The 26,659-nt window shown below is 50.1% G+C and overlaps 1 protein-coding gene across 2 annotated transcripts in view; it reads right to left on the reverse strand.

Annotated features, from left to right (window-relative positions):
• Positions 1–26,659, reverse strand: part of LOC127048819 (bifunctional epoxide hydrolase 2-like) — a 106,988-nt gene that overhangs the window by 77,614 nt on the left and 2,715 nt on the right. Inside the window, exon 1 of one of the 2 annotated variants that reach the window (XM_050948832.1) lies at positions 2,294–2,401. The exons of the other annotated variant lie outside the window; for it this stretch is intronic. Coding sequence (XP_050804789.1) covers positions 2,294–2,394 — 101 coding nt within the window. The 5' untranslated portion in view covers positions 2,395–2,401. Of the gene's footprint in view, positions 1–2,293; positions 2,402–26,659 lie in introns of those variants that run through there. 2 annotated transcript variants of the gene reach the window in all.

The raw sequence follows: 26,659 nt of genomic DNA on the forward strand, positions 1-26,659 counted from the left end.
CTAGTACCGTTCACTTTTTTTAAAAAACATCTTAATACAAATTTTAAATCTGCTACGAGGTGCAGATGGATGCCCTGATCCTTGGAGCTCTGGGCGCCTGGGACCCCCGCAATGAGCGTGTGCTGCGGACCTGCGGGATCGGCTGACGCTACGCATGGCTCATATGGCACCTCATGGTCCCAGATACCATCCGACGGTCCAGGGACATCTACATTGAGCACATCACCGGCCACCGACAGTACCAGGAGGCGTGAGCCAGAGTGACATCGTTCTTCGACTACGAGAAAGGGACCAAGAGACTTTCTCTGCTGGATCATATGAACTGGAACCATAAACTCCCTGAATGTTAAATCTCACCAAATGGGGGTCAATCCATCCTCATCATCATATCCACTCATATTCCCCACCTGAACATAGCCACTCTGTGAACTTTATACCTCATAGCTCAATGTCCGTACTTTGACCCATCAACCTTTTACCTCCATTCGGCGATATTGCAGATTATGTAATCTTTATGTCACCCGAACTTAAACCAAACTTTGCACCCTCCATAATCTGTTTGTTATTCCCTGATAACAAGAAATTTCTATGCTTAAACTCTGTACCGTTCACTTTTTTTAAAAAAATATCTTAATACAATTTTTAAATCTGTTCTTAGCAAGGTCTGCTGGAACTGCTATCTGTGCAGGGCTGGGATAGCATATGAAGAGAACACGTCCCCCAACAGACAATGAAACCTAGTCATTTTGATCTGTAACCTCGCGCCAGTAAAAACTCTAATGTGTCTATGACTGTCTGTGCTGTGAAGTGAGGCAGCTCGGAGGTTAGGGGTTGATTGACTTCTCTGTGCTTTATGCTTTAACAAAAAGCCAAATTAGTTTAAAATGGGTATTAAGCTCCTGGAGTCATGTGACTACTTGAGACATTCAGTTTTCATTTCATTCGAAAGTTTCTAGCCCTCATGATTACACTGAAAAGCTTGAAAATATGACCTCCAATAGCAACACCAGAATACAGATAACTCCCTCAATATTTATTCTATTTTTCAAGTCATATGATTTTTAAGCCAAACTTTGATTTTTGGAACGCATGAGAGTGGGAAGGCGTTTGCAATCTGGCCCACTGTTCACTGGACACACATCACCTCTTTGTAGTGTGCTGCGAAAACTCAATACCACGTGTCTTCCCATGTGTCCAGCTGCTCCTCTCACAGGAGATGCCCCCACATGCCCTGCAACCCCCCATACCCCAAAATACATGGGTGACCTGAACTTCCTCCCCATACCCAAAAGTACACAGGTGCCTTGAACCTTGGTACACACACTCACCTTACGGTACATAATCACCTTGAACCCCCACTATCCCATGATGCTCCGAACCTTTCCCCCAAATGCCCATCACCCCCCCTAAGTACAAGGGCGCTTTGAATCCCCCACATACCCTTCAACACAATGTTAGGCCTGAATAAAGATATAGCAGACAAAACCAGGTATGCCAACCTGACCAAAGTCAGGCTAACAGAGGTTTGTGGGAAACCTTTGAGTGGAAAATACTGAGAAGCAGCGTCTCAGGAAGCACTGGGGAAAAGTGAGATAAGGGAGGGGCTGCATTCCCGGCATAGTAGCAGATGTGCTGTGTTAGAGACTGTTCCTTTGAAGAACTGATAAGAACCCCAGCTTCCCAGCCTCCCTGCTTTCACTCCCTGGTTCTGTTCTCTGGCTGCCCTCAACTCCCCTACATTGCTAACTCCTGGTGCTTGTTAAGTTATTGTTAACAACCTAATGCTGTAAAACATGCATACTAAAGGTGTCTAGTTTGTAGTTGTTAGAAGAAGGGGGCGGGCTGTGCAAGTGAATAATCTATGACGCGACGGAACTGTCTATATAGGCTCATACTAAGATGTAAGGAGCAGGCTGGTTCTTCTCTCTGGAGACCAGCTGCTCTCTAGTGCTGCCTGCACCTGTCAATAAAGAGCTTTTGATGGGACTTTGCTGGCAGTTGCCTGTCTCTCTCGCGGTCAGACAAGGAACCTCGCCTCTGGGTTCAAGTCCCCAACACCAACGTACAAGCTGCCCTGCACCCCCGCATGCTCTGCACGCCCCCCCCCACCCCCGCAGCGCCCTGCACCCCCCAACCACACTCCGCCCCTGAGCCGTGCAGGTGCAGCCAGGGCTGGGGCTCTGAGAACGCAGTGCGGGCGGCCCCGAGACACACATAATTAACCCATCATTTCTATGGGCTTCCCTCCCCCGGCAGCCGGGAAACGGCTCGGGCGGGCGGCACTAGCGCCTACCTGGGCAGGGCCAGCGACGCCTCGTAGCGGCCGAAGGCGCCCAGCGGGCTGGGGGTGAAGAGCACCCCGCCCAGGTCGAACAGCACCAGCCGCCGCGCCATGACCGCCGCCTGGGCCACTCTGGGGAGCCGCTGCCCCTCTGCGGGGGGTCTAGAGCGCCGCGGGCCCCGCCCCTCCCCAAGCCCCGCCCAGCAGCGCTGATTGGACACGCCCCCTCCCGGGCCACGCCCCTCTGGCGCTCCAGCCCGGCCCCGAGAGCCCGGCTCCTCTGGGTCCTAGAGCCGGTACACGCGCACTGGTCTCAGGACCTGTGACCCTGCCTGGTGGGTGGTTTGGTGCAGTGACATCACAGCAGTATAAGCCCTGGCAGGGGGCCTGGCTCCTTAGCAGGGCACGTGCCTGGGGGCAAATGGGCCAGAGGCGTGTAAGGGGCGATGGGGCTTGCTGGGCTGGAAGGCCTGTTGGTGGGAAAGGCTGGGGTTAAGCTGCCCAGCGCAGGCAGAACGTAGGAACAGCCACACCAGGTCACACCAGGGTCCATCTAGCCCAATATCCTGTCTTCCGGCAGTGGCCAATGCCAGGTGCCCCAGAGAGCATGAACAGAACGTGCAATGGCCAAGTGATCCATCCCCTGTTGTCCACTCCCAGCTTCTGGCAGCCAAAGGTTTGGGGACACCCAGAGCAGGCGGCTGCATCCTTGATCATCTTGGGTAATAGCCATAGATGGATCTTTCCTCTATGGATATATCTACTTCTTATTTTTACTCCATTATAGTTTTGGCCTTCACAACATCCCCCGGCAAGGAGTTCCACGGATTGCCTGTGCATTGTGTGAAGAAATATTTCCTTTTGTTTGTTTTAAACCTGCTGTTTTTAATTTGGCCTAGGAAGAGATGCCTCATCAGATACCCCAAAGCCGTGGGAGTGGTTAGATAACCGCACAGGTCCAGTGTACACCAGGGTTCTGCAAGAAAGGAACTGTGGGAGCTTTGGCAGTTTGGTTGCTACGCAGCACTTAAGCAGCTGGACCCCATTTATGGATAGGAATTATTGAAAAATAATGTAAATTGTGACTATTAATGCTTAATTATGGACACTCCCAGGGCCACATATGGATAGAGGCAGCTATTGACCTCATTATAATCAAGGTAAACAATCAGATCTGGTAGACAGCCATACTATTGCCATAAGGAAGGGTTTAAAGTACCACACCCAGTTCTGGGGTTTGTCAGGTCCCTGAGCCAGTGTAAACTGAACCAGGACCTCTCTCCTAATGGGCTCCACTTACTTTCCCTTCTATCATTGTCTCCAAAACTTGTAAGCATGAGCAATGCAGGGATCCACTTTACTGCACTTGTCTGAGTGTATTGATCCTTTCCTAGGATTATTAGTTAGAATATCAGGGTTGGAAGGGACCTCAGGAGGTATCTAGTCCAACTCACTGCCCAAAGGAGGACCAATCCTGGGACAGATTTTTGCCCCGCTCCCTAAATGGCCCTCACAAGGATTGAGCTCATAAGCCTGAGGTTAGCAGGCCAATGCTCAGACTGCTGAGCTATCCCTCCCCCCAAGTCAGTGTTGTCTGTAGTAAATAATGTTTCTCTGTTTGTTTCAGCAAATCTCATGTTCTCAGTTAAGTAGCCCACTAGGAAAAGAAGCTGTGAGCTGACAGTGCCTGTTGCCCATCAATACATAATCTTGTAAGTGTAATAATTGTTCAGGTTACAGGCTGCTAGTTGCCCTCCATTGGGCTGTGCCGGCCTGGGGGCGAGGCCACACACTGTCATGGGGAGATAAGAATGAGTCCCACGGGGATGCAGGATACGATAGCCCCTCCCCACCAGGGAGTTCCATGAGGTGACACCCCCCATCCACTCCTCCAGGACACCAAGGTCCCCCACACTGTCCCACCATCCACAGGACCACAGTCACCACCCAGGACACTGGGGTCCCCCCCACTACACCCCTCCATTCACAAGTCAATGAGCCCCCCAAGACACTGAGATCACTTCTACACAGCCCTCTCCATCCACAAGGGCAGCAACTATCCCACCACCCCCAGACACTGGGATCCCCACACAGCACTCCCCTATCCATAAAGACAGGGACACCCCCCAGGACACCAGGGTCCCCATCCACAGCACCCATCCATCCACAGGGCCACAACACCACCCCAGGACACCAGATAAAACAGCACACAGCCCCAACCGCAGGGGCAGTGACTCCCCTTAGGACACCGGGGTCCTCACACAGCCCCCCATCCACAGGGACAGAGATCCCCCCTCTCCCGCCAGGATACACACAACCCCAGTTCCACTTTTCACTCCATGCCGAGCCGCTGTTTCAGTAATCGAGAAACTCCGACAGGACTCTTTAGGATCAGTGAACAGGGCAGCCACGAGACCTGGGCTCTAGTCCCATCTCTGCCCTGCTTCTCTTGGGCAAGTCCCACCCTCTCCCTTTGCTTCATCTTCTTCCACTGTAAAGCGGGATTAAGTTGTTCCCCTGCCTTTGTGAAGTGCTTCGAGGTTTGGGGAAGAAATGCCCTGAGTCAGCGCTAAGTCCTGTTATTAGAACTGGCTGGAATCCGGAATTCCTGTGCCTTGGGAAATTCAGAAAGTAAACATGAAACTCATGGGCACGAAATTGTGAAACTTCCCATCAAATGGGAGAACTGGGGAGTGGGTGGGTGGCTGTGAAACGTTCACTTTGAAAAATGGAAATGACATGCCATTGTGACCTCTTCTAAATGAAATTGCCAAGGCTCCCCGAGTTGCCCAAATTGCTGGCCGCCTGCTGGGTGGGCTACCCAGAAGCCTGGCAGCCCTCCAGCAGCAGCAGGGAGGCCAGAAATCCTGAGAGCTCCAACTTCAGGCTCCGCGGTAGGTGGCAAGGCAGAGGAGCTAGGAGGAAACCAGGCTGGCTTCCCTTGGAAAAACCTTCCATTAGAAAACTTTCAGCTAGCTCCATTTATTACTGCGCATCGGGGGAGTTAGCGAAGGAGAGGACCTGTCAGATTGATGCAGCCCAGGATACTGCCCTCCAACAATACGGTTGATCTTAGACGAAGGGGGCTCTGCGCCTAGGGGCCAGATTCCCAGCTGGAGTAAATTGACATCAATTGAAATCAACGCAGCCAGGCTGATTTATGCCAGCTGAGGATCTAGCCTGTAGTGAATTGGAGCTAATACCTGCGGAGCCATTGGATTGTGTAGAGAGCACTGGGTTGATGGGTTTTCATTTCTGTGGTGATGGGCAGCTGCCTTTTAGAGCAGGTGTAGCTTGTGTGCAGTTCTCCAGCAGCGATCCGGACTTGAAGAAACAAGACATGGGGCATGGTGCCCCAGGCTATCCTCTAGGAGCTGGCCTGTTCCGAAGCGATGAGTTACATCTGGCAGGAACAAGGAAGGATTTGGAGAACTTGTGGAAGGGTGTGATGGAGTAGGGGCTGTCTGTGTGGGGAGTGGGAGAGCAGGGGAGGACTTTAGGGGATGGACGATACCGGAGCCTGTAACCTGAGCTAGGTAAGGGAGGGGAAAGGTCAACACCTTTGCCCGGGAAGGAGGAGAAAGGAAGGGAGTGGCAGTAGGGAAGCAGTTTTGAGTTTGGTTTTGGGGCTGTGTGGGCGGAATTCAGGGTATCCTAGCTAGGATCCAAGCACCCTGAAAGCCCAGAAGGACTCAATGGAGGGGTCCTGACTGTGCCTGCAAGCTCTGCTGTAACCTGTGTTCCTGTTGTCCAATAAACCTTCTGTTTTACTGGCTGGCTAAGAGTCACTGTGGGTCCCAGGAAGAGGGGTGCAGGGCCGGACTCCCCCACACTCCGTGACAAAGGGACACTCCAAATCCATGTAAGCAGGTTGAATGTCGTATGGCACCGTCCCTATCCACGCACTCGCACTCTGCCAGCTAATGGGGCACGTCCGATGAATGGAATGCCACAGCAGGTGCGGTATCTGACTAAATAAACACAGGTGATGTGAACACACTGACGTCCAAATGCCCCATGGAACAGGTGGGTCTTCTCTGAAGGAGAAGGTGGAGCTAGCATGCCGTTAGTTGGAGGCTGTTCTAGGCTTGTGACATGGATATAAGGCAGCCTGACTTTTTCAGGGGCAACCTCATGTGACAAGGAGAAGCAGCAGCCTGGAAAGGGTTAGGGGATCTGTGTCTATCACATGGCTGGGCAAGGTATATACGGAAGAGAGGGCTGGAGACAGGGGGAAAGCCTCCGGGGAATGTAAGCAGTATTTGTAGGTCGAGTTGCTTTATTTTATGTTTTTGATGTCTTATTGATAACACCTTAAATGACAGCTTCTTGGAGCAGCCCGTCCTGGAACCCACCAGAGGAGAGGCAATTCTTGATTTAGTCCTGAGTGGAGCACAGGATCTGGTCCAAGAGCTGAATATAGCTGGACCACTTGGTAATAGTGACCATAATATATTTAAATCAAACAATAAACTGGACCAAGGCCAGGACATTAAAAATATTCAAGTGTGGTGTTTGCTTCCCTCCTTGGGCTGCTGAAACAGTCCACCAGCCTGCACCGCCCCTACGCATCTCTACGTTCACAGACTGTAAGACCTCCCATGGAACGCAGGCTGCAGAATGTCAGCCTGTGCTGCCTGCAGTGAGCCCAGACCTTCTGGCTGCGGGGGAGCACATCTTTTAGAAAGTGACATCATCAAATCATAGGACTGGGAGGGATCTCAAGAGGTCATCTAGTCCAGTCCCCTGCACTGAGCCAGGACTAAGTATTATCTAGACCATCCCTGACAGGTGTTCGTCTAACCTGCTCTTAAAAATCTCCAATGATGGAGACTCCACAACCTCCCTAGGCAATTTATTCCAGTGTTTAACCACCCTGACAGCTAAGAACTTTTCCCTAATGTCCAACCTAAACGCCTCTTGCTACAATATAAGCCAGTTGCTTCTTGTACTATCAGAGGTTAAAAAGAAAACATTTTCTCCCTCCTCGTAACAACCTTTAATGTACTTGAAAACTGTTATCATGTCCCCTCTTGGTCTTCTTTCTTCCAGACTAAACAAATCCAATTTTTTAAATCTTCCCTCATGGATCATGTTTTCTAGACCTCTAATCATTTTTGTTGCTCTTCTCTGGACTTTCTTCAATTTGTCCACATCTTTCCTGAAATGTGGCACCCAGAACTGGACACAATTCTCCAGTTGACGCCTAATCAGCATGGAGTAGAGTAGAAGAATTACTTCTCATGTCTTGCTTACAACACTCCTGATAATACATCCCAGGATAATGTTTCCTTTTTTTGCAACAGCGTTACATTGTTGACGCATCTTTTGCCTGTGATCCACTATGACCCCCAGATCCCTTTCCACAATACTTCTTCCTAGGCAGTCATTTCCCATTTTCTATGTGTGCAACTGATTGTTCCTTCCTAAGCGGAGTACTTTGCATTTGTCCGTATTGAATTTCATCCTATTTACTTCAGACCATTTCTCCAGTTTGTCCAGATCATTCTGAATTTTAATCCTATCCAAAGAACTTGCAACCCCTCCCGATACAGGCTGGACTGTAGATTCAGATATCTGTCCCCACCTCCCCTAGGTCTGCAAAGCTGAACTGCAAGTCTCAGGAGGGTTATGGTGCTTTGTATTTCTAACCAGACTTGAAAGTACTATGGGACGGAACCAACAGCCAGTGAAATCTTATAGAGCTTTATTACCGACCACCTGACCAGGATGCTGATAGTGACTGTGAAATGCCCAGGGAGATGAGAGAGGCTATTAAAAAACTCATTAATAATGGGGGATTTCATGTATCCCCATATTGACTGGGTACATGTCACCTCAGGACGGGATACAGAGATAAAGTTTCTTGACACCTTAAATGATTGCTTCTTGGAGCAGCTAGTCCTGGAACCCACCAGAGGAGAGGCAATTCTTGATTTAGTCCTGAGTGGAGCACATGACCTGGTCTAAGAGGTGACTATAACTGGACCACTTGGTAATAGTGACCATAATATAATTACATTTTACATCCCTGTGGTGGGGAAAACTACCACAGTAGCCCAACATTGTAGCATTTAATTTCAGAAAGGGGAACAACACAAAAATGAGGGGGTTAGTTAAACAGAAATCAAAGGGTACAGTGCCAAAAGTGAAATCCCTGCAAGCTGTGTGGAAACTTTTTAAAGACACTGTAATAGAAGCTCAACTTAAATGTATTCCCCAAATTAAAAAACACAGTAAGAGAACCAAAAAAGAGCCACCGTGGCTAAACAACAAAGTAAAAGAAGCAGTGAGAGGCAAAAAGGCATCCTTTAAAAAGTGGAAGTCAAATCCTAGTGAGGAAAATAGAAAGGAGCATAAACTCTGGCAAGTGAAGTGTAAAAATATAATTACCTTAGACCTTAGTCCATCCCGTGCTTTGTTGCACATTGGGTGACCCACATTTGCCATCCTTGCCTGTCAGCTGCCCTTCTCTCCAAATCGTCCCATTTCATGGTGAGGTGCTTGATGTCGTTCAGAACTGTTCGGTTCCATGCTATTCAAGGTCTTCCTCTCTTTCTTCTTGCGTTTTCTGGCTGCCCTTATAGGGCGGTATTTGGTAAGCGTTCTTCTTCCATTCTCAGCATGTGTCCCAGCCACTGAGGTCTTCTTTTGTAGATTATTTGTGAGCAGGTGCCCCGTCCAGTCATTTTTCTGACTTCTTCTTTCGTCTTCCTATCTCTCTCTGCTATCCCCTTGGACATTTGTGATGAAATGCATTCAGCTTTTACGTATCTTTCTTGGTAAGTTGCCATGTCTCACTGCTATATGTTGTGGCGCAGGGCAGGCCCGGCAACTCCTCCGGGTAGCGAGCGCAGGGCAGGCCCGGCAGCTCCTCCGGGTAGCGGGCACGGGGTGGGCCCGGCAGCTCCTCCGGGTAGGAAGCACAGGGCAGGATGGGCCAGTCCTTGCATGGACCACAGGTCACTTGTGCTTCCCAGTCACAGCCTAGGCCAGAGGCATCTGGCCTCTCCGGCGGCTGTTTTCCCAGTGAGCTCTGAGGTCGAGCGTTTATACTTCTGGGCACCATCTGAGCCTCTGGAGGGTGGGCTCAGAGCTCCCTAGCTCCACCCAGTCTGGTGTCCAGAGGGGCTTGTCTCTCACCGGGGCAGCAGGGAATCACACCGCCTCACTACAGGGGGTAAAATAAGAACTAGAAAAGTTCATGGAGGACGGGTCCGTCAATGGCTATTAGCTAGGATGGGCAGGGATGGTGTCCCTAGCCTCTGTTTGCGAGAAGTTGGGAGTGGATGACTTGACAATTCCCTGTTCTGTTAATTCCCTCTGGGGCACCGGGCATTGGCCACTGTTGGAAGACAGGATACTGGGCTGGATGGATCTTTGGTTTGATCCAGTGTGGCTGTTCTTACGTTCCTATGTTCTTCCATTGACTTTAATGGGGATTGGATCGTTCTCCGAGAAGATGACCCTTCTCAGATTTTGGCACCTGGTCCTGATCAGAACCAGTGGCTGAAACCAAGGGGACAGAAGAAGCTTAACTAAGGAAAAAATATTCCTACTTGGGTTGGGCATCACAATCTATGTTAGTTTAGGCTCCTATTGAAGTGACTGGATTTCAGAGGTGTTAACGTCCCACAACGGGAGCTGCAGCTGCTCCTCAGCTCTGAATATCTAGCCATTTATTTAGGTGCCTAAATTAATACTGATTCATAGATTCCAAGGCCGGAAGGAACCATTGTGATCATTTATGGGGGGAGGGATAGCTCAGTGGTTTGAGAATTAGTCTATTAAACCCAGAGTTATTAGTTCAATCCTTGAGGGAGCCACTTAGGGATCTGGGGCAAAAATTGGTCCTGCTAGTGAAGGCAGGGGGCTGGACTCAATGACCTTTCAAGGTCCCTTCCAGTTCTAGGAGATTGGTAAATCTCCAATTATTATTATCTGGTCTGCCTCCCTGTATCACACAGGCCATAGGACTTCCCTGGTGCCCTGCCAAAGGCAGCCAAGTTCAAACATCTCAACCCAAACTTCTATGGGAAGCTTCACGTGGGGTTTAGTTTGCATGTCCTGAGGAGCTATGAGTTGGTTCTTATTGTGGAGTTAAGTTAAACCCCTGGAATTCCGGGTGCTTGGAGCGTTTCTTTCCTCTGCTCCATAACACTTATAACCAAGCCTGTTCTTCACTCCCTCAGAGCTGCTGCTGACGGAAGATGGAGCAGGTGGCCCAGAATGCTTCAGTGCAGTGTCTTTTCAGTGGCTGCTAGGTGAAATGAGTTTGGTGGGACTCAGTCTAGTAGCTAGCAGATCAGGGCCTGTATTGCAAACAACACCTTCACGACGCCTCCAGCAGAGAAGCAAAGGACCATAAGGAGACTGAACTCCCCACTCACCCCGAGTGGTGGGACATCCAGCTCAGACACTTTGGATGGGGCAACAATAGAAGAAACTTGCACGGCCACTGCCAGCTTGCACCCATTCCCTGGATTCAGCCTCCAGGAATCTCTGTCTGGCAACTTTCACCAGCATGAAATTCATTTTAAAAATTACGCTGAGTCTCTTATCCCTTGGATGTTAAACCATCAGGTTGCTTCAAGCTTGAAAGAGAGACGGCTAAGGGGGCACATGCTAGAGGTCTATAGAAGACTGGTGTGGAGAAAGTAAATAAGGAAGTGTTATTTACTCCTTCTCATAAACAGGGCTGACAAGAGTGGGCGGAAGCCAGTACAAATTACTGGGACCCGATGGTCCAGAAGGGAGCCCGAGGCCTGGCTTCGTCTGCCCTGGTTAGCTAGTCCATCCTTGCAGGGGGGCCCGAAAAAATTTTTTCACCGAGGCCCAAACCCACTCTCAGCAGCCCTACTCATAACACAAGAACTAGGGGTCACCCAATGAAATTAATAGGCAGCAGATTTAAAAGAAACAAAAGTCAGTATTTCTTCACAGAACACACAGTCAACCCAGGGAACCCTTTGCCAGAGAATGTAGCTCAGGCTCCAGGGAGTGGGTAGCTAGGGGCTGTGTGCGGGCAGATGGATAGCTCAGGGTACAGGCAGGAGGTAGCTAGGGGCCGGAGATCCAGACCCTTTAAACTGCAGCTGGAGCCCCGGGCTCAGCCCAAGAAAAAATCTCAAGCGCCTTGAACTGGAGTGTCCAGTGCAATCCCATTCTCAGTGAGCCTAACTTCAGCACGGCCGCTCATCCAAACTCCACCCCCACGTACTGCTTCAGGAGCGGTAAGTTCTGCTCCAAGTGACACTGGTATGACTCCAGAGTGACTCCAGTGCAGTCTATGCAGATTTAGCCCAGTATAACCAAACAGAATTTAGCCCAGAGGGTCGCATTCAGCATGACATAAATGGGACTCGATGTTGTGCATCAGGTGGTGATTGGCCATGAAACAGGTGCAAGAGGCAGAGTTAGTGTAACTCGGATCACATGGGTATCATTACGGGCCAGATCCTCCAGAACATCTGGATGCATTTTGTTCGTGTAACTGGCTGCTTAGCGTGGGTTGAAGTTGGTTTCGTGTCATGGCAGATGTGCAAAGCAGCCAGCGCATACAGGTGAATCTGACCCCAGGTCTGCCCAGTGCATGTAACTTACACCGACGCGGGAATCAAATTCAGCGCTTGCATAAGGAGATGCAACTCACTGGCCTCAACGATATTGGTATGAGTGGAAGACACTTGCACCAGGGCTGCCTGGAGGCGCTGTCTTACCTCACCCCATCCTGGCAGCTGCTGTTCCTGCTACATCTCCCCCACAGAATGTAAATTGCCCCTCACCTTCCATGAGCTTGGAGCTTTAAATCCAGACATGTTACACTATGTTGCAATTTATTTTTTTATTATTATTTTTTATTTTACACCTATTTCCTGACCAGCTTATTCCTGTTGTTTTATTTACACCACTGCAAAATCTGGCCCTCTGGCCCCCTATGGCAGGAGGAGGGGTTGCGGCTTGGCCAGGCATTCCAAGTGGTGGTGCTGAGGTTATCTCTGGGGAGAACGGGATTTCACTCACCGCTTCGGTTTGATGTATGTAATATTTGCCCATCTCCTTGTTCCTGCTTCCTGTTAGCCAGTGGACGAGAGACAACACCTCCAGAGCACCCTCTCCTGGCACAGGGTGGCCCTTCAGGCTTCCAATCCTCAGGTCCCGCCAAGTCTCCCATTAATGTTCCACCGTCCAGAGCATTTGTAAGCAGAGTCAGGATGAGCGCTACCCTGACATCTGGTGGTGAATTGTAGAGAGTGTGGCAAGAATTTTAAGAATTTGCATTGGCATGCACGCCCCCCACTTAGCACAACCCTACAGCAGCTTGGGATGGGACTGCTTTGTGACAGAAATGACTCAACCTCAGTTGGGTGGTACTTACTAAACATGGGACATGGGTTCCAACTCCCCATGAATGGAGAGAGGTTGGGGACTGGTGTGTGTATCTGATGGTATGGGCCCCTTTTGAGGGCCTGGGACACCAATTGCACATCCTCCTCTCTCCAATGTTAAAGAGTAGAGCTAATTTTTAATTCTATTAGGAATCTATCTAGAGACTGCTGAGCTGAATTCATGTTGGGCCAATGGTGCACCAGCACCAGGGCTTCCTTACTAAGAGCTGAACTCACTGAAAGAGCTAAATTGAGATCACTGAGTGCTGTGCTAACTAGTGGGGGAGCCTGAAGACCTATTGTTAAGCAGCTGGCAGAGCGGAGCAGTTTGCAGCGTGTTGGAGCAGCCCATGGAACAGTGAGCGGAGTGAAGCAGTTTGCAGGGACGGCTGGAGGAGCGGCACAGCTGGTGTGGTGGAGCTGGTCGTGGTGAAGGCTGCAGCAGAACTCCATGGAGAGGTGGAGCAATTGGCCCTGGCCCAGGTAAGGTGCCCCTTAACACCCTGTGTGGACTTCCCCTCCCTTTCCACCCAGGCTGGGGGGGAGGGTAAAACTCTGCAGATAAACTCTTGAATTCTGGGGTGGCACTGACCAGAGACTTGTGGGTTGTTGGACTTTGGGGTGATTGGACTTAAGACCCTAAGAGGAAAAGGACATTGCCAAACGTACCTGGGGGTGGGGTTTTTTTTGTTCATTTATGGTTTGTGTTATAATCCTGTTTGTGGTGTTTCTCCAATGGGATGCTGCATTGTTTCCTTCCTTTATTAAAAGGATTTTGCTACACTCAGACTCCGTGCTTGCGAGAGGGGAAGTATTGCCTCCTAGAGGCGCCCAGAGGGGTGTGGTATGTAAGTGTCCCAGGTCACTGGGTGGGGGCTCGAGCCGGTTATGCATTGTGTTACTGAAACGGAACCCCTGGATACTGAACTCGGCAGGGCCGTAGCAACAAAGAATGTGGCCCCCTCCGAACATATGTCCGGGGCCCCTTACAATGCAGAAACTGGAATGCGGTATTTATTTTATACAATATACAGGGTTCATATTATGTATACATAAGCCTACAGTGTACATGTATTCCGTATTTACGCAAAGTGCTTCTTTCAAGCCTTGTTCTCCTCAAACTGGTTAATCAATGCGTCATATCCAGAGATCTGGCAATCTTGTTTTCGATTGAGATAACTGCAAGCGCAGAAAGCCTGTCATCTGTCATGGCTGAGCGCAGCATATTCTTGATCAGTTTCATTCTGCTGAAGCTCATTTCAGCACCAGCGACAGTAACTGGTGTGGTCAGAAGAATTCTGATGCAAATGCAAAGATTCAGATATATCTCCTGAAGGCTGTTCTTGTATATGTACATTAAAAAATTGTTTGCCGTGACAAGTCCTCTCTCTTTCTCGATGACATAAATAAAACGATTCAATTCCATTATGAGTTCGTTGGCATCAATGTCTCCCATTTTTCTTTCAAAATTTTTGCTGTGATTCTCCAGTTCATTTTCTCTGTGACACTGCTTCAGGCTGTTAGCATTGTACAGAAATCCAAACAACTTATACCACTCCACGAGTTGGTCAAATCGCGACAAAACAGAAGATATGGCCTGATCAGTGAGAACAAGAAAGAACTGCGATTTGAATTTTTCTTCGGCAGAAAGACGACTCGAATCATCAGCACATTCGTAATCAAACATTCTCTTCTTACGTCGCACCCTGGTTTCTGGAAACACCTGCTCAATACCCATATGCTCTGCTATTTCAGGTGCATTTGTGACCACAGAGTTATATCCTGTATTTCGATAGTCTTCCAAAAACTTCATTGTAGCACCGACTTCTGCCTGCAGTACGTCAATTGACACATCTGGTGACTGAATTAATTTGCTGATTTTATTGATGTGAAATAGTATATCGTACCACGTGTACACAGTCAGAACAAAAGGCCACGTAGTAACATGGTCTAAAAGCGCACCGGCTTCTGTTGCTGTATTGCCATCTTTCTTTTCGAGCGCATATTCTCGCAAAGATGACAAAGCATTGCACAATTCTTCAAGGTGATAACGCAATGGCTTCACAGCATCAATTCTCGACGCCCAACGAGTGTCCGATAACCCTTTAACAGATATTGGCATATGTTCTTGAAGTATATCCCAACGTGAAGGTGAAGAAGAAAAGATAACGTATATTCTGTTAATCAGACCGAAAAAGTCAACAGCATATTTCGATGACTTTGCCACGTCTGAGATCACAAGATTCCAAGTGTGAGCTCCACATGGTACATACAAGGCATGGTCATTTATTTCTAGCATGCAGGCTTGAACTCCTTTATTCTTTCCTCTCATATTTGCGCTGTTATCATAAGCTTGGCCTCTCATGTCAGCAATGTCTATTCCTAAGTTGTTTGCCTTTTCAAGAAATGCTTCCAATAAGCCCTCGCCAGTTGTATCATGAACATTAAGAAAACCAACAAACGCTTCACGAATATTGACACCATCTTCACCGTTGCATTCAACAAAGCATAACACCACAGACATCTGTTCTTCATGTGACACGTCGGGAGTACAGTCCAAAATAACTGAATAATATTTTGCTTTTTTAAGCTGCGCTATGTTGGTCTCTTGAATGTTACTGGCAACAAGATGAATCAGCTCGTTTTGGATCAGTGGACTGAGGTACTGAACATGTGTCTCTGCCTTCTTAATCCTCTGTAAAAGTTTGCTGAGGACAGTATCATACTTTGCAAGCAATTCAAACAGTCCCAAAAAGTTGCCATTCGAAGGATCGCCGAGCTTTTCATTACTTCCTGGAAATGCCAAGTTTCTTTCGGACAAGAAAATAACGACATCAACCACGCGTTTGACAACATTTCTCCAGAAATCTCTTTCTTTCAGAAAAGCCTGCAATTCGAGTTGGTCAATAGATGTATGGTTTACTATGCCTGACCGAAGGTCAAACCATTTCACCATACAGTCTTGATGACCTTTGCCTGTTTCATGCTGCTGAAGTCTTTTTGGCAGTGCTTTCCAAGCAGATGTTCCACGACGTAGCGGTATGTCGCCAGTGCCAAATAATTTACAGCAAAAACAAAAAATGGCATCTTTCTGAACTGAGTACATTAACCATGAATGTCTTATTTTCTCACCATTTGCCATGGTTCAATAGAAATGAGTACTTGTGAACCTCCGTCTTTCCTCGTTAAATGGAAATTCGTAACTTTCATTCTGCTGCGGTGGGCCACGTGCAACAATGTCACACACTTGCCTGTCCAATATTATAGACGGCCAGTCTTCTGGATCATCAGTCAGTGGTTCAGATTCAGATACTTCTTTCCCGGCAGCAGCTGGAATATCTGTCACAGTTTGTTTGGTAGAACAACTGGCTTCACCTTCGACCTCACTTGAAGCACTTCTGGATACTTCTGGATACGATTCGTTGTTGCTAGCGCTGTCCATTTCATGTGCCTGTACCTGTACGTTGGATTGCAGCGCAAAATACGTTGACAACTTTGGAATTTTCTCAAGTTCCTTCTCAGCATCTTTTGCTGCCTTTCTTTTACTAGCTCCGCTCTTATACATTCTCTTAGACATCACAAAGCAAGCTTCTGCGTTGGAAACGATAAAAAACTAAACAACTAAATTAATAACATTTATCTGCCGACCGCCATTATGAACGCAAATACACATTCTTTGAATGGGTCCAACTAAAATTCGAAACTGACCGACAGACAACTGATGTAGCCAATAGCATTATGATGTATCATAATGACTTCACGGTTTTGTCAGTAAAACTGACATGGATTGTGCAATAGCGTCAATAAATGTCCCTTACCTAGTTATACCTTACACTTTTTTTGCCACTTTTAGGGGCCCCCTTCCTTGCGGGGCCCTCTCCGGTCGGAGGGTATGGAGGGCACTCGCTACGCCTCTGGAACTCGGCCCTTGTTGCTGCCAATTCAGAGGGGCAGAAGGGTTACACATTTAAACAAGATTCCTAATTGTACTGGTCGTGACACAATTTCCAGTGGCATTCTGGGCCCAAGCCCCTCCCTCTTGGCTAAAGGTCTTCCCTGCCCTCCTTCCAGGGCTCATGATGGGCTTCTCCCGGGGCTCTGATAATTGCCATCCACCAGTTCCACAAAGGCTGGCAAGAAAGTCTTCCAAGAAACAGAACTCAAAGCAGAATCTTCCTCCAAGGCACCTCTGCTGCGGTGCAGGCCACAAACCTTCCTCTAGGGCTCTGCAGCCAGGTCACCCCACCTCAGGCCTTTCGCCAGTCGTCTGCTGACCCCGGTGGCTGAGGCTCGCCCCAGCTGCCTCAGAGGTGGGATTGGCTCACGTGACCTTGTCCATGGGGTGAAGAGTTGGCTGGGTTCACACCATGGTGTGCAGGAAATAGACAAGAAGAGGCACCCAAATGAGATGAGTTTTTGTTAATCTCTCGGTCCGGCTTCTCTGCGAATCCTGGCTCGCCAGGCGGCTGCTGTTTTGCCTGGTTCAGAGTCTTTCCATGGCGTTGCTGCCCCCTCCCCTCTCTGGCCAGGAGCCAGGGGCCGGGCAGTGGGGAAGGGGTTTATGGGAATCAGAGTTGCCATCCCAGAAGTCAGCTATCAATTGTAGCTGCTCCCAGTGCTGCGCCCTCCTCGGGCCATCTCTCCACCGTTGTCCTCTTCCATGGCCCCCTCTTGCTCCAGGAGCTTCCTCCAGCTGGGTCACTACGGCTCCCACTTCCAGGGTGTCAATGTCTTTCAGGGCAAACCCTCCCAGGCCACCCGCCCGCTCTCCACTGCCTGCTCTGTGCCACTTCCCCAGGGCCGGGGAGGGGAACCTGGGCCCACCCTTTACTCCAGGTTCCAGCTCAGAGCCAAGAGCTGCAGTGTCCTGCTTTTCGCCTGAGCCTTTCCTAACTGTCTGGCTCCCCCCTCTCTGGGTCTGCCAGAGAGTAACTGTAGAGTTCCCGTCTCTATAGCCCCAACCACACCTCCCGGCTCCCAGGCAGTGACTGCAGCCCCTGCCTGCGCTCAGCTCCTGGGCTTTACATGGGCCCCTCCTGTTCCCGTCCAGCTGAGTCTCCTCTAATAAATCCCGGCTCCCTGGCCTCTCCTCAGGGTGCAGCCTGGGCAGTTCATTGGCCTGCCCCCAGCCAGCCTTGTGTGGGGTGGGCACCCCCTCACCTGCCCCACATTGCAGCAGCCATGGGGAGCCATAGCAGCTCTGTAGCCTGCCAGCATTGCCAGCCCTATGGAAAAGCTGAGCCATTGAATGAGCAGGGCAAGCTACGGTGCGTCTCCATGGCCAGAAACACCCACAGCAGCGAGCCTCAGCACCCAGGTCGGCAGCCTGGACTCCCGCCACAGGGCGCTTGGGCTGGAGCTAGGGCTGGGAAACCCAGCGAGGGGCAAGGTCTCAGAGCCACAGCTCCACTCCCTGCTGGCTTTAGCCCCATAACACAGGCCCGAGTTTGCAGCCCTGGACTCTGGGACTTGCCGCTGCGGGTGGCTCAGTTTTTTGCAGTGTAAACATACCCCAAGATTCAGTGGGCCAGGGGCCAGGCAAGCAGGAGAAGGTGCCAGGGCTCTGTGGGGGCACAAGGGTCTGCCCGCATGGATCCGATTACAGGATCGGAGCCGGCGATCTGAGCTCCATTGAGATAATGGGCCGCATCTGGAGGTGCTCTGGAGAACGGTGTGGAGCAGGCGTACGTGAGTCCACAGCCGTACCAGCTACATGCCAAGGGCCCAGAAGGCCCCCCCTCCATCTCTTGCAGTGGTGATTAACCCCCTGACTGCCGCCCGCCTGCAACCAAACCTCATCGCACCACAAGCAACGCTGCACACACAGCAGAGGATGGGCTGGTGGTGATGGCACCCGGCTGGGCCTGTCCAACCTCCCCAGGGGCGGTGTCGAGGGTAAATCAGTTATTGTTAGTGACCTAGTGGTCGATGCACATTCCCCCCGCTACACCCCTGGCTGTGATAGCTTCAGCTTTGCTACAAGCTCAAATGTCCTAAAACATCGGATCTAATGATCCGCCCCTCCACCCCCAGGACCAGCTTCTGCTATTTCTTTGCAACTTTCAACCTCATCCCCGCCAAGCAACTTCAGAAAGTGACCTGGGGCTGCGTTCACACAGAGGAACGTACCAATTCCCACGCTGGATCAGAACCAGGGTCCATCTAGCCTAGTAGCCCGTCTCGGACACTGGCTGACACCAGATCTCTCAGAGGAAGATGTAAGAAACCCTGCAGTAGCAGATGGAGATAATTAGGGTTAGGGTGACCAGACAGCAAGCGTGAAAAATCGGGATGGGGTGGGGGGTAATAGGAACCTATATGAGAAAAAGATTCAAAAATTGGGACAGTCCCTATAAAATCGGGACATCTGGTCATCCTAATTAGGGTCAGCCACCAACTTTCTAAATGCTGACAACCAGCCCCCTTGCCCAGCCCCCTGCTCTGTCCATTCCCTCGAGACTCCACCCCTTGCTCCGCCTCTTCTCCCAAGGCCCCGCCTCCAGCTCAACCACTTCCTCCAGGCCCTGCCCCCCCACTCTCTCCTTTCCCCTTCCTGCTTCCCCATAACTGGATCCTCTCCACCTCCCTCCCCCGCACCAGCTGGGCTCCCTCTGCTCTGGGGCTGGAACAGAAGCTGCAGTCCATGACGCGGAGCCGGCCTGCCCATGAGATGCAGGCAGGAGCTGGCCCCGGCTGAGCAGGGGGTCACACAGGTTGATGACCCGGCGCCTCCCATACCCTCTGCTCACAGTAACCAGACTCTTGGTGTCCGGTCAGTACATCTGGCCAGACACTGCCTGGTCCCCTTTTTGACCAGCCCTTTCAGTCGAAGACCGGGCCCCTGGGACCCCTATATCATCTGCCCCCCATATAGATCTGATACTGACGCCTCACACATCCTCACACCCCTTATGGCCATGGCAAGCTGACCCCGGGCTGCTGAGTGTACAAGAGACAGACTGGGGCTGAGAGAGACAGGTACCATCTGCCCAGCAGTGGGCCGCCCCGCACCCAGCCTGATCTCTCCTCGCACGGACCCTGAGTGCAAATCAAAAGCGACCCCCCCATGCTGATGATGAAACCAGAGTCAGTAGGGGGAGATTCGTGCCCCTCCCCGCCCCGCTGCTTGGGGGATGGCCTCCTGTGGCTATTTGTCCCCAATGAGGAGCATGATTCTGTCTCTTTCATGCACAGGCTTAGTGTGGGCAGGTCGCCTTGGGACAGAAGCAGGGGCTGTCTCTTTAGATGTGTGTGTACAGCTCCTAGCACCAAGAACAGGAGCCCCATTCCTGGCTGGGAGCCACTGAATACAAACATGAAATAATAACACCACTGACCATCATGAAGGACAGGACGGACTCCCAAGCCTTTGGGAATTCACTCCCAGGATGACAAATGGAATCTGTCCAGAGGGAGAGATTGTATATGTGTGTGTGTGTGTGTGAGAGAGAGAGAGAGAGAGAGAGTGTATGCCCATAGGGAGAGATTGTATCTGTGTGTGCATATGTCCGTGTGCGTGTCCAAGGGAAGAGATTGTATGTGTGTGTGTGTCCACAGGGAGAGATTGTGTGAGCGTGTGAAAGAGAGAATGAGAGTGCGTATTGCCACAGAGAGAGATTTTATCTGTGTGTGTGTGTGTCCAGGGAGAAGGATTGTGTGTGTGTGTGTGTGTGAGAGAGAGAGAGAGAATGTGTGTATGTCCCCAGGGACAGATTGTATTTGTGTGTGTGTGTCAATGTGTGTCCCCACAGGGAGAGATTGTATCTGTGTGTGTGTCAGTGCGTGTGTCCAGGGGGAGCGATTGTGTGTGTGTGTGTGTGTGTGTGCGCGCGCACATGTACCTGCATTGTGGCCCCTTCCCCTTTATTTTAAGCCCCCAGGACATTTGCTTCCCATCCTGCAGCCTCTCTCAGACACACGCTGCTCTGCTCCGGCTGAGCTGGGCACTGGGAAGGCTGGTGAATAAATCACGAGGCTCCGGTGCTTTCCCAGCTGGGGCAGTGGCGCCGTGAGGTCCCCACAGAAGAGGAGCCCGACTGAAGCCGGAGTTAGCGGATCTATTTGTCAAATGAACCGTCCGTCCCCAGGCCCCGAGCCCCCCACCGCAGCCAGCGCTAAGTGGATGATTGCGCCGGTGCCTCCTCCCCCTGCTCCCCTCATGGCCTCAGGGCGCAGTGGGAGCGCTGGGCAGATCTTCACCGCTCCTGCCGGCGCTGGCTGAGCTGCAGCGTCCCTGAGCAAGGCGGCCACTCGGCCAAGGCGTGAAGCCGCCTGGACTGGAGAGATCCCAGCTGGGACCACGTCGTTCCCGGAGCGCTGCTCAGTGGGGCTGGAAGCCGGCGAGCAGCAGGGAGGTGGATAAGGGGAGAACAGAGCAGGTTGCTCCGGAGCCTGGGCATCTGCCCCCCAGGGGTGTTGATCAGCCCCTGCCGCGCTGGGGGAGCGGTGGGGCTGCGGCAGAGCGGGATGCTTTCAGCTCGGATTGCAGGAAGGAACTTTGGGTGGACAACCCCGAGCACGGCTCCAGCTGGCACCTTCCTTAGCCACCCCAATCCTTCCTCCTCCCCGCACTTCGCCTGACAGGTAAGGGGTCTCTGTGATCCTGGCAGGTTCGCTAGGAGAAAGCCGCTTTCACAGGAGCGCGCCCAGGGAGGTGATCTGCTTGGGTTTAAACGCAAAAGGCAGCAGAGCAAAGCTGAGCCAGCAAACTCAGCGATGCGGAGAGCAAAGGGACTGGACGTTTTCTGGCTGGTGAAGTTCCTTTTAAAACCCTCCTATTGCCTTTGAAATCCAGGCACGAAATCCATTGATCTATACGATGAAGCAAACTACCTGCTTCCCTTTACAGCCCAGACGTTATTCTGTACTGGGAGGCCTTTGAGCTCATCTTTAGCAGAAGAGAAACATGCGCGATCTGACCATTTTCATTCACAAGATTTACACCGGAGCACTTGGAATACACATGCTCACAGCCCTTCGTGGTACATATTTCTGCACACACACACACACACACACACACACACACACACACACACACACACACACACACACACACACACACACACACACACACGCGCGCGCTCTGAAACCTCTGTTAAGTAGAAGCGGGCGCACTATTCAAAGTGAACAATGTATGTAGTTGAATGTTGTTAAAGTCATTAAAGAAATTACCCAAGAACTAAGCAGCTCCATGATTAGCCTGTCCCTCCTCGGATAAAACACCCGGTAGATGAACATGGAAGTGACTAAAGAAATGTGGCTCTTAATTTATAGGTGAAGCGGAACTGCCCCAGACTGTGAGCGTTTGGGCAGCTTTAAGGTGCCTGCGTAAGACAAGGGGTTGCTGCCTGGAAAGGAGCCAAGTGTCCAGGGAAAGGATTCTCCAATGTTCCTGCTCACAAGGGACACAAGAGAAATGGCGCCTGGCAGTTAAAGGTGAGCTGGGAAGAAAAGGATCTCTGCAGGGCATGCGGCTGAAAGGTACGTACTGATTTATTACGCACAGTTCAGCTGCAATTCCTAGAAAGTAAAGCGAGTGAGGCAACGTGCAGAATTACTCAGTTCAGTAAATGTACCGGTGTCTTTAGGGAACGTTTCCATACGTATAGCTAGGTGAGTGTACGTCAAATCTCCGCCTCTCATACATAAATATGGTGTGCATCGCAAAGTCGCACATCACTCGTTCACGTACACAAGTCACACAATACACACGACAGCTGTCAGGCTCAAAACACCCATCTACACACATTACTCAGAAGAGTCACACAACACCCATATGACACATACCAGCCACACAATGCCCATCCAGGCACACAGTACACAACCCAGTCACACAACAACACATATTACACACACACACACACACACACACACACACACAATCTTAGTTTCATAGGTTTTACCCTGCCTGCACCTATGTACTTCTCCCTCTGCTATTATTTATCTATTTATCTCTGCAAAGTCTTCAGCTATTGTGTGTATAAAATACTCACCTTTCTTTTGCATCACATTGTATAATTATGCCCACAGAGATGGAGTAAATGCAGGCAAAGTCCATTGCCTGGCACAGGCTGGTGACTCGTGGCGTGGCACATCTTAAGTTCTGTCTGCACTGCAGTCGGGGCAGCAGGGGGCGGCATACCGAGCTAGCTTGGATGGACTTCATCTCAGCAAGGAGGGAAATAGAATTCTAGGATGGAGGCTCGCCGACCTCATCAAGAGGGCTTTAAACTAGAAAGTTGGGGGAGATGGTTGGGAAATGTTCGGGAGATCTCCACGCCAGAACATAACCTGGAGAGGGAAGTAAACAAAGTGAGCGGGGATACCCTTGCGGCCCCAAGATTTGATCCAAGGAGGAATAGTGGAGTAGAAACCAGAGTAACGGGTGATGCTGGTGGTAGAAAGTTTGTGCACGACGGGGGAAAGAATGTCACTGACACCAAACGCCGAAAATTAAAAGGTTTGTACACTAATGCGAGGAGCCTAGGTAACAAGATGGAGGAACTGGAGTTACTCGTGCAGGAAGTGAAGCCGGATATTATAGGGATTACCGAAACCTGGTGGAATAGTACTCATGACTGGAGCACGGGTATTGAAGGCTATGTGCTGTTCAGAAAAGACAGGAAGAAAGGCAAAGGTGGGGGAGTAGCCTTGTACATCAATGATGAAATTAAATGTAGCGAAATAAGATGCGATGGAATGGATAAGACAGAGTCCGTCTGGGCAAAAATCACGCTGGGTAAAAAAGCAACTAGAGCTTCCCCTGAGATAGTGCTTGGGGTGTGCTACAGACCGCCGGGATCGGATTGGGATATGGATAGAGACCTCTTTAATGTCTTTAATGAAGTAAACACAAAGGGGAAATGTGTGATTATGGGGGACTTCAACTTCCCGGATATAGACTGGAGGACGAGTACTTGCACGAATAATAGGGGTCAGATTTTTCTGGATGTGATAGCGGATGGATTTCTTCATCAAGTAGTTGAAGCACCTACAAGAGGGGATGCCATTTTAGACTTGGTGTTGGTGAGCAGTGAGGACCTCGTAGAAGAAATGGTGGTAGGGGACAACCTTGGTTCGAGTGATCATGAGCTGATTCAGTTCAAACTAGATGGAAGGATAAACAAATGTAGATCTGCGATTAGGGTTTTTGACTTCTCCAGGGCTAATTTTAAAGAGTTAAGGAAATTAGTTAGGGAAGTGGACTGGATGGAGGAATTAGTGGATTTAAATGTGGAGGAGGCCTGGAATTACTTTAAGTCACAGCTGCGGAGACTGTCGGAAGCCTGCATCCCGAGAAAGGGGAAAAGAACCATGGGCAGGAGTTGTAGGCCAAACTGGATGAGCAAGCAACTCAGAGAGGGGATTAGACAAAAGCAGAAAGCTTACAGGGAGTGGAAGGAAGGCAGGATCAGTAAAGAAAGCTACCTTGCTGAGGTCAGAACATGTAGGGATAAAGTGAGGAAGGCTAAAAGCCACATTGAACTGGAACTTGCAAAGGGAATCAAAACCAATAGTAAAAGGTTCTACAGCCACATAAATAAGAAGAAAACAAAGAAAGAAGAAGTGGGGCCGCTATACACTGAGGATGGAATGGAGGTTAAGGATAACCTAGGCATGGCCCAACATCTAAACAAGTACTTTGCCTCGGTTTTTAATAAGACTAGTGAGGAACCTTGCGATGATGGAGGGATGATAAACGGGAATGTGGATATGGAAGTGGATATTACTGCAACTGAGGTAGAGGCCGTACTTGAACAGCTCGATGGGACGAAGTCGGAGGGCCCGGACAATCTCCACCCGAGGATATTAAAGGAACTGGCGTGTGAAATTGCGAGCCCGTTAGCGAGAATTTTTAAGCAATCGATAAACTCGGGGGTTGTGCCGTATGACTGGAGGATTGCTAATGTAGTTCCTATTTTTAAGAAAGGGAATAAGAGTGATCCGGGTAATTATAGGCCTGTTAGCTTGACGTCTGTAGTATGTAAGGTCTTCGAAAAAATTTTAAGGGAGAAAGTAGTTAAGGACATAGAGGTCAATGGGAATTGTGACGAATTGCAACACGGATTTACTAAAGGTAGATCGTGCCAAACCAATCTGATCTCCTTCTTTGAGAAGGTGACGGATTACTTAGATAAAGGAAATGCGGTAGATATAATTTACCTAGATTTCAGTAAGGCGTTCGACACGGTTCCGCACACGGAGCTGTTAGTTAAATTGGAAAAGCTGGGAGTGAATATGAAAGTTGTAAGGTGGATAAGGAACTGGTTAAAGGGGAGACTCCAGAGGGTCGTATTGAAAGGTAAACTGTCGGACTGGAAGGAGGTCACCAGTGGAGTCCCTCAAGGATCGGTTTTGGGACAGGTCTTATTTAACCTTTTTATTACTGACCTTGGCACAAAGAGCGGGAATGTGCTAATAAAGTTTGCGGATGACACGAAGCTGGGGGGTATTGCTAACACGGAGAAGGACAGGGATACTATTCAGGAAGATCTGAACCACCTTGTAAACTGGAGTAATAGAAATAGGATGAAATACAATAGTGAAAAGTGCAAGGTCATGCATTTAGGAATTAATAATAAGAATTTTGGATATACGTTGGGGGCGCATCAGTTGGAAGCGACGGAGGAAGAGAAGGACCTTGGGGTACTGGTTGATAGCAGGATGACTATGAGTCGCCAATGTGATACGGCTGTTAAAAAAGCAAATGCGATTTTGGGATGCATCAGGCGGGGTATTTCCTGCAAGGATAAGGAGGTGTTAGTACCGTTGTATACGGCGTTGGTGAGACCCCATCTGGAATACTGTGTGCAGTTCTGGTGTCCCATGTTCAAGAAGGATGAATTCAAACTGGAACAGGTTCAGAGACGGGCTACGAGGATGATCCGAGGAATGGAAAAACTGCCTTATGAAAGGAGACTCAAAGAGCTTGGCTTGTTTAGCCTGGCCAAAAGAAGGCTGAGGGGGGATATGCTCGCCCTATATAAATATATCAAGGGGGTTAACGTTAGGGAGGGAGAGGAATTATTTAAGTTTAGTACTAATGTAGCCACGAGGACGAATGGGTATAAACTGGATATTAGGAAGTTTAGACTTGAAATTAGACGAAGGTTTCTGACCATTAGGGGAGTGAAGTTCTGGAATAGCCTTCCGAGGGAAGTAGTAGGGGCAAAAGACTTTCCTGGCTTTAAGACAAAGCTTGATAAGTATATGGAGGGGATGTTATGATAGGATCGTTAATTTGGGCAATTGATCTTGAATTACCACCAGACAGGTCTGCTCAATGGTCTGCGGGGAGATGTTGGATGCGATGGGTACTGAGTTGCTGCGGAGGCTGGTGACTCTTGCCCACATGCTCAGGGTTTAGCTGATCGCCATATTTGGGGTCGGGAAGGAATTTTCCTCCAGGGCGGATTGGCAGGTGCCCTGGAGGTTTTTCGCCTTCCCCTGCAGCGTGGGGCACGGGTCGCTTGCTGGTGGTGTCTCTGCAGCTTGAGGTCTTCAAACCATTTTTGAGGATTTCAATAACTCGGTCCTGGGATAGAGGTTGTTATAAAATTGGATGGGTGGGGTTCTGTGGCCTGCCTTGTGCAGGAGGTCAGACTAGATGATCAGATTGGTCCCTTCTGACCTATGAGTCTATGAGCTTGCTAAGAACAGCTGTGTAGCCACTGCGGCCCGGGTAAGCAGCCCATGTATGTCCCGGGGCCCTGAGCACGACTGTACTGCAGCGCTAGCCAGGGCTGCCACCCGCGTCACTGCCGTTACACGGCTGCAGCCGAACTCGCTCAGGTGTGGCTGCGTGTGCAGCAGTCACACCTCCTGCTGCAGGGCGGAGGGACTCCCCGAGAGCTAGACCCTGTTTAAAAGGCAAGTACCTGCCTCTCTCTGGTGCTTCTCCAGCCCCCATGACCGCAGTACTTGAGCACCTCAGAGTCTTTCCTGTATTTATCCTCACAGTGCCCCCCTGAGGCAGGGCAGTGCTGTGATC

The sequence above is a fragment of the Gopherus flavomarginatus genome, chromosome 4 (genome assembly GCF_025201925.1).
Source record: "Gopherus flavomarginatus isolate rGopFla2 chromosome 4, rGopFla2.mat.asm, whole genome shotgun sequence".
NCBI classification, from domain to species: domain Eukaryota; kingdom Metazoa; phylum Chordata; order Testudines; family Testudinidae; genus Gopherus; species Gopherus flavomarginatus.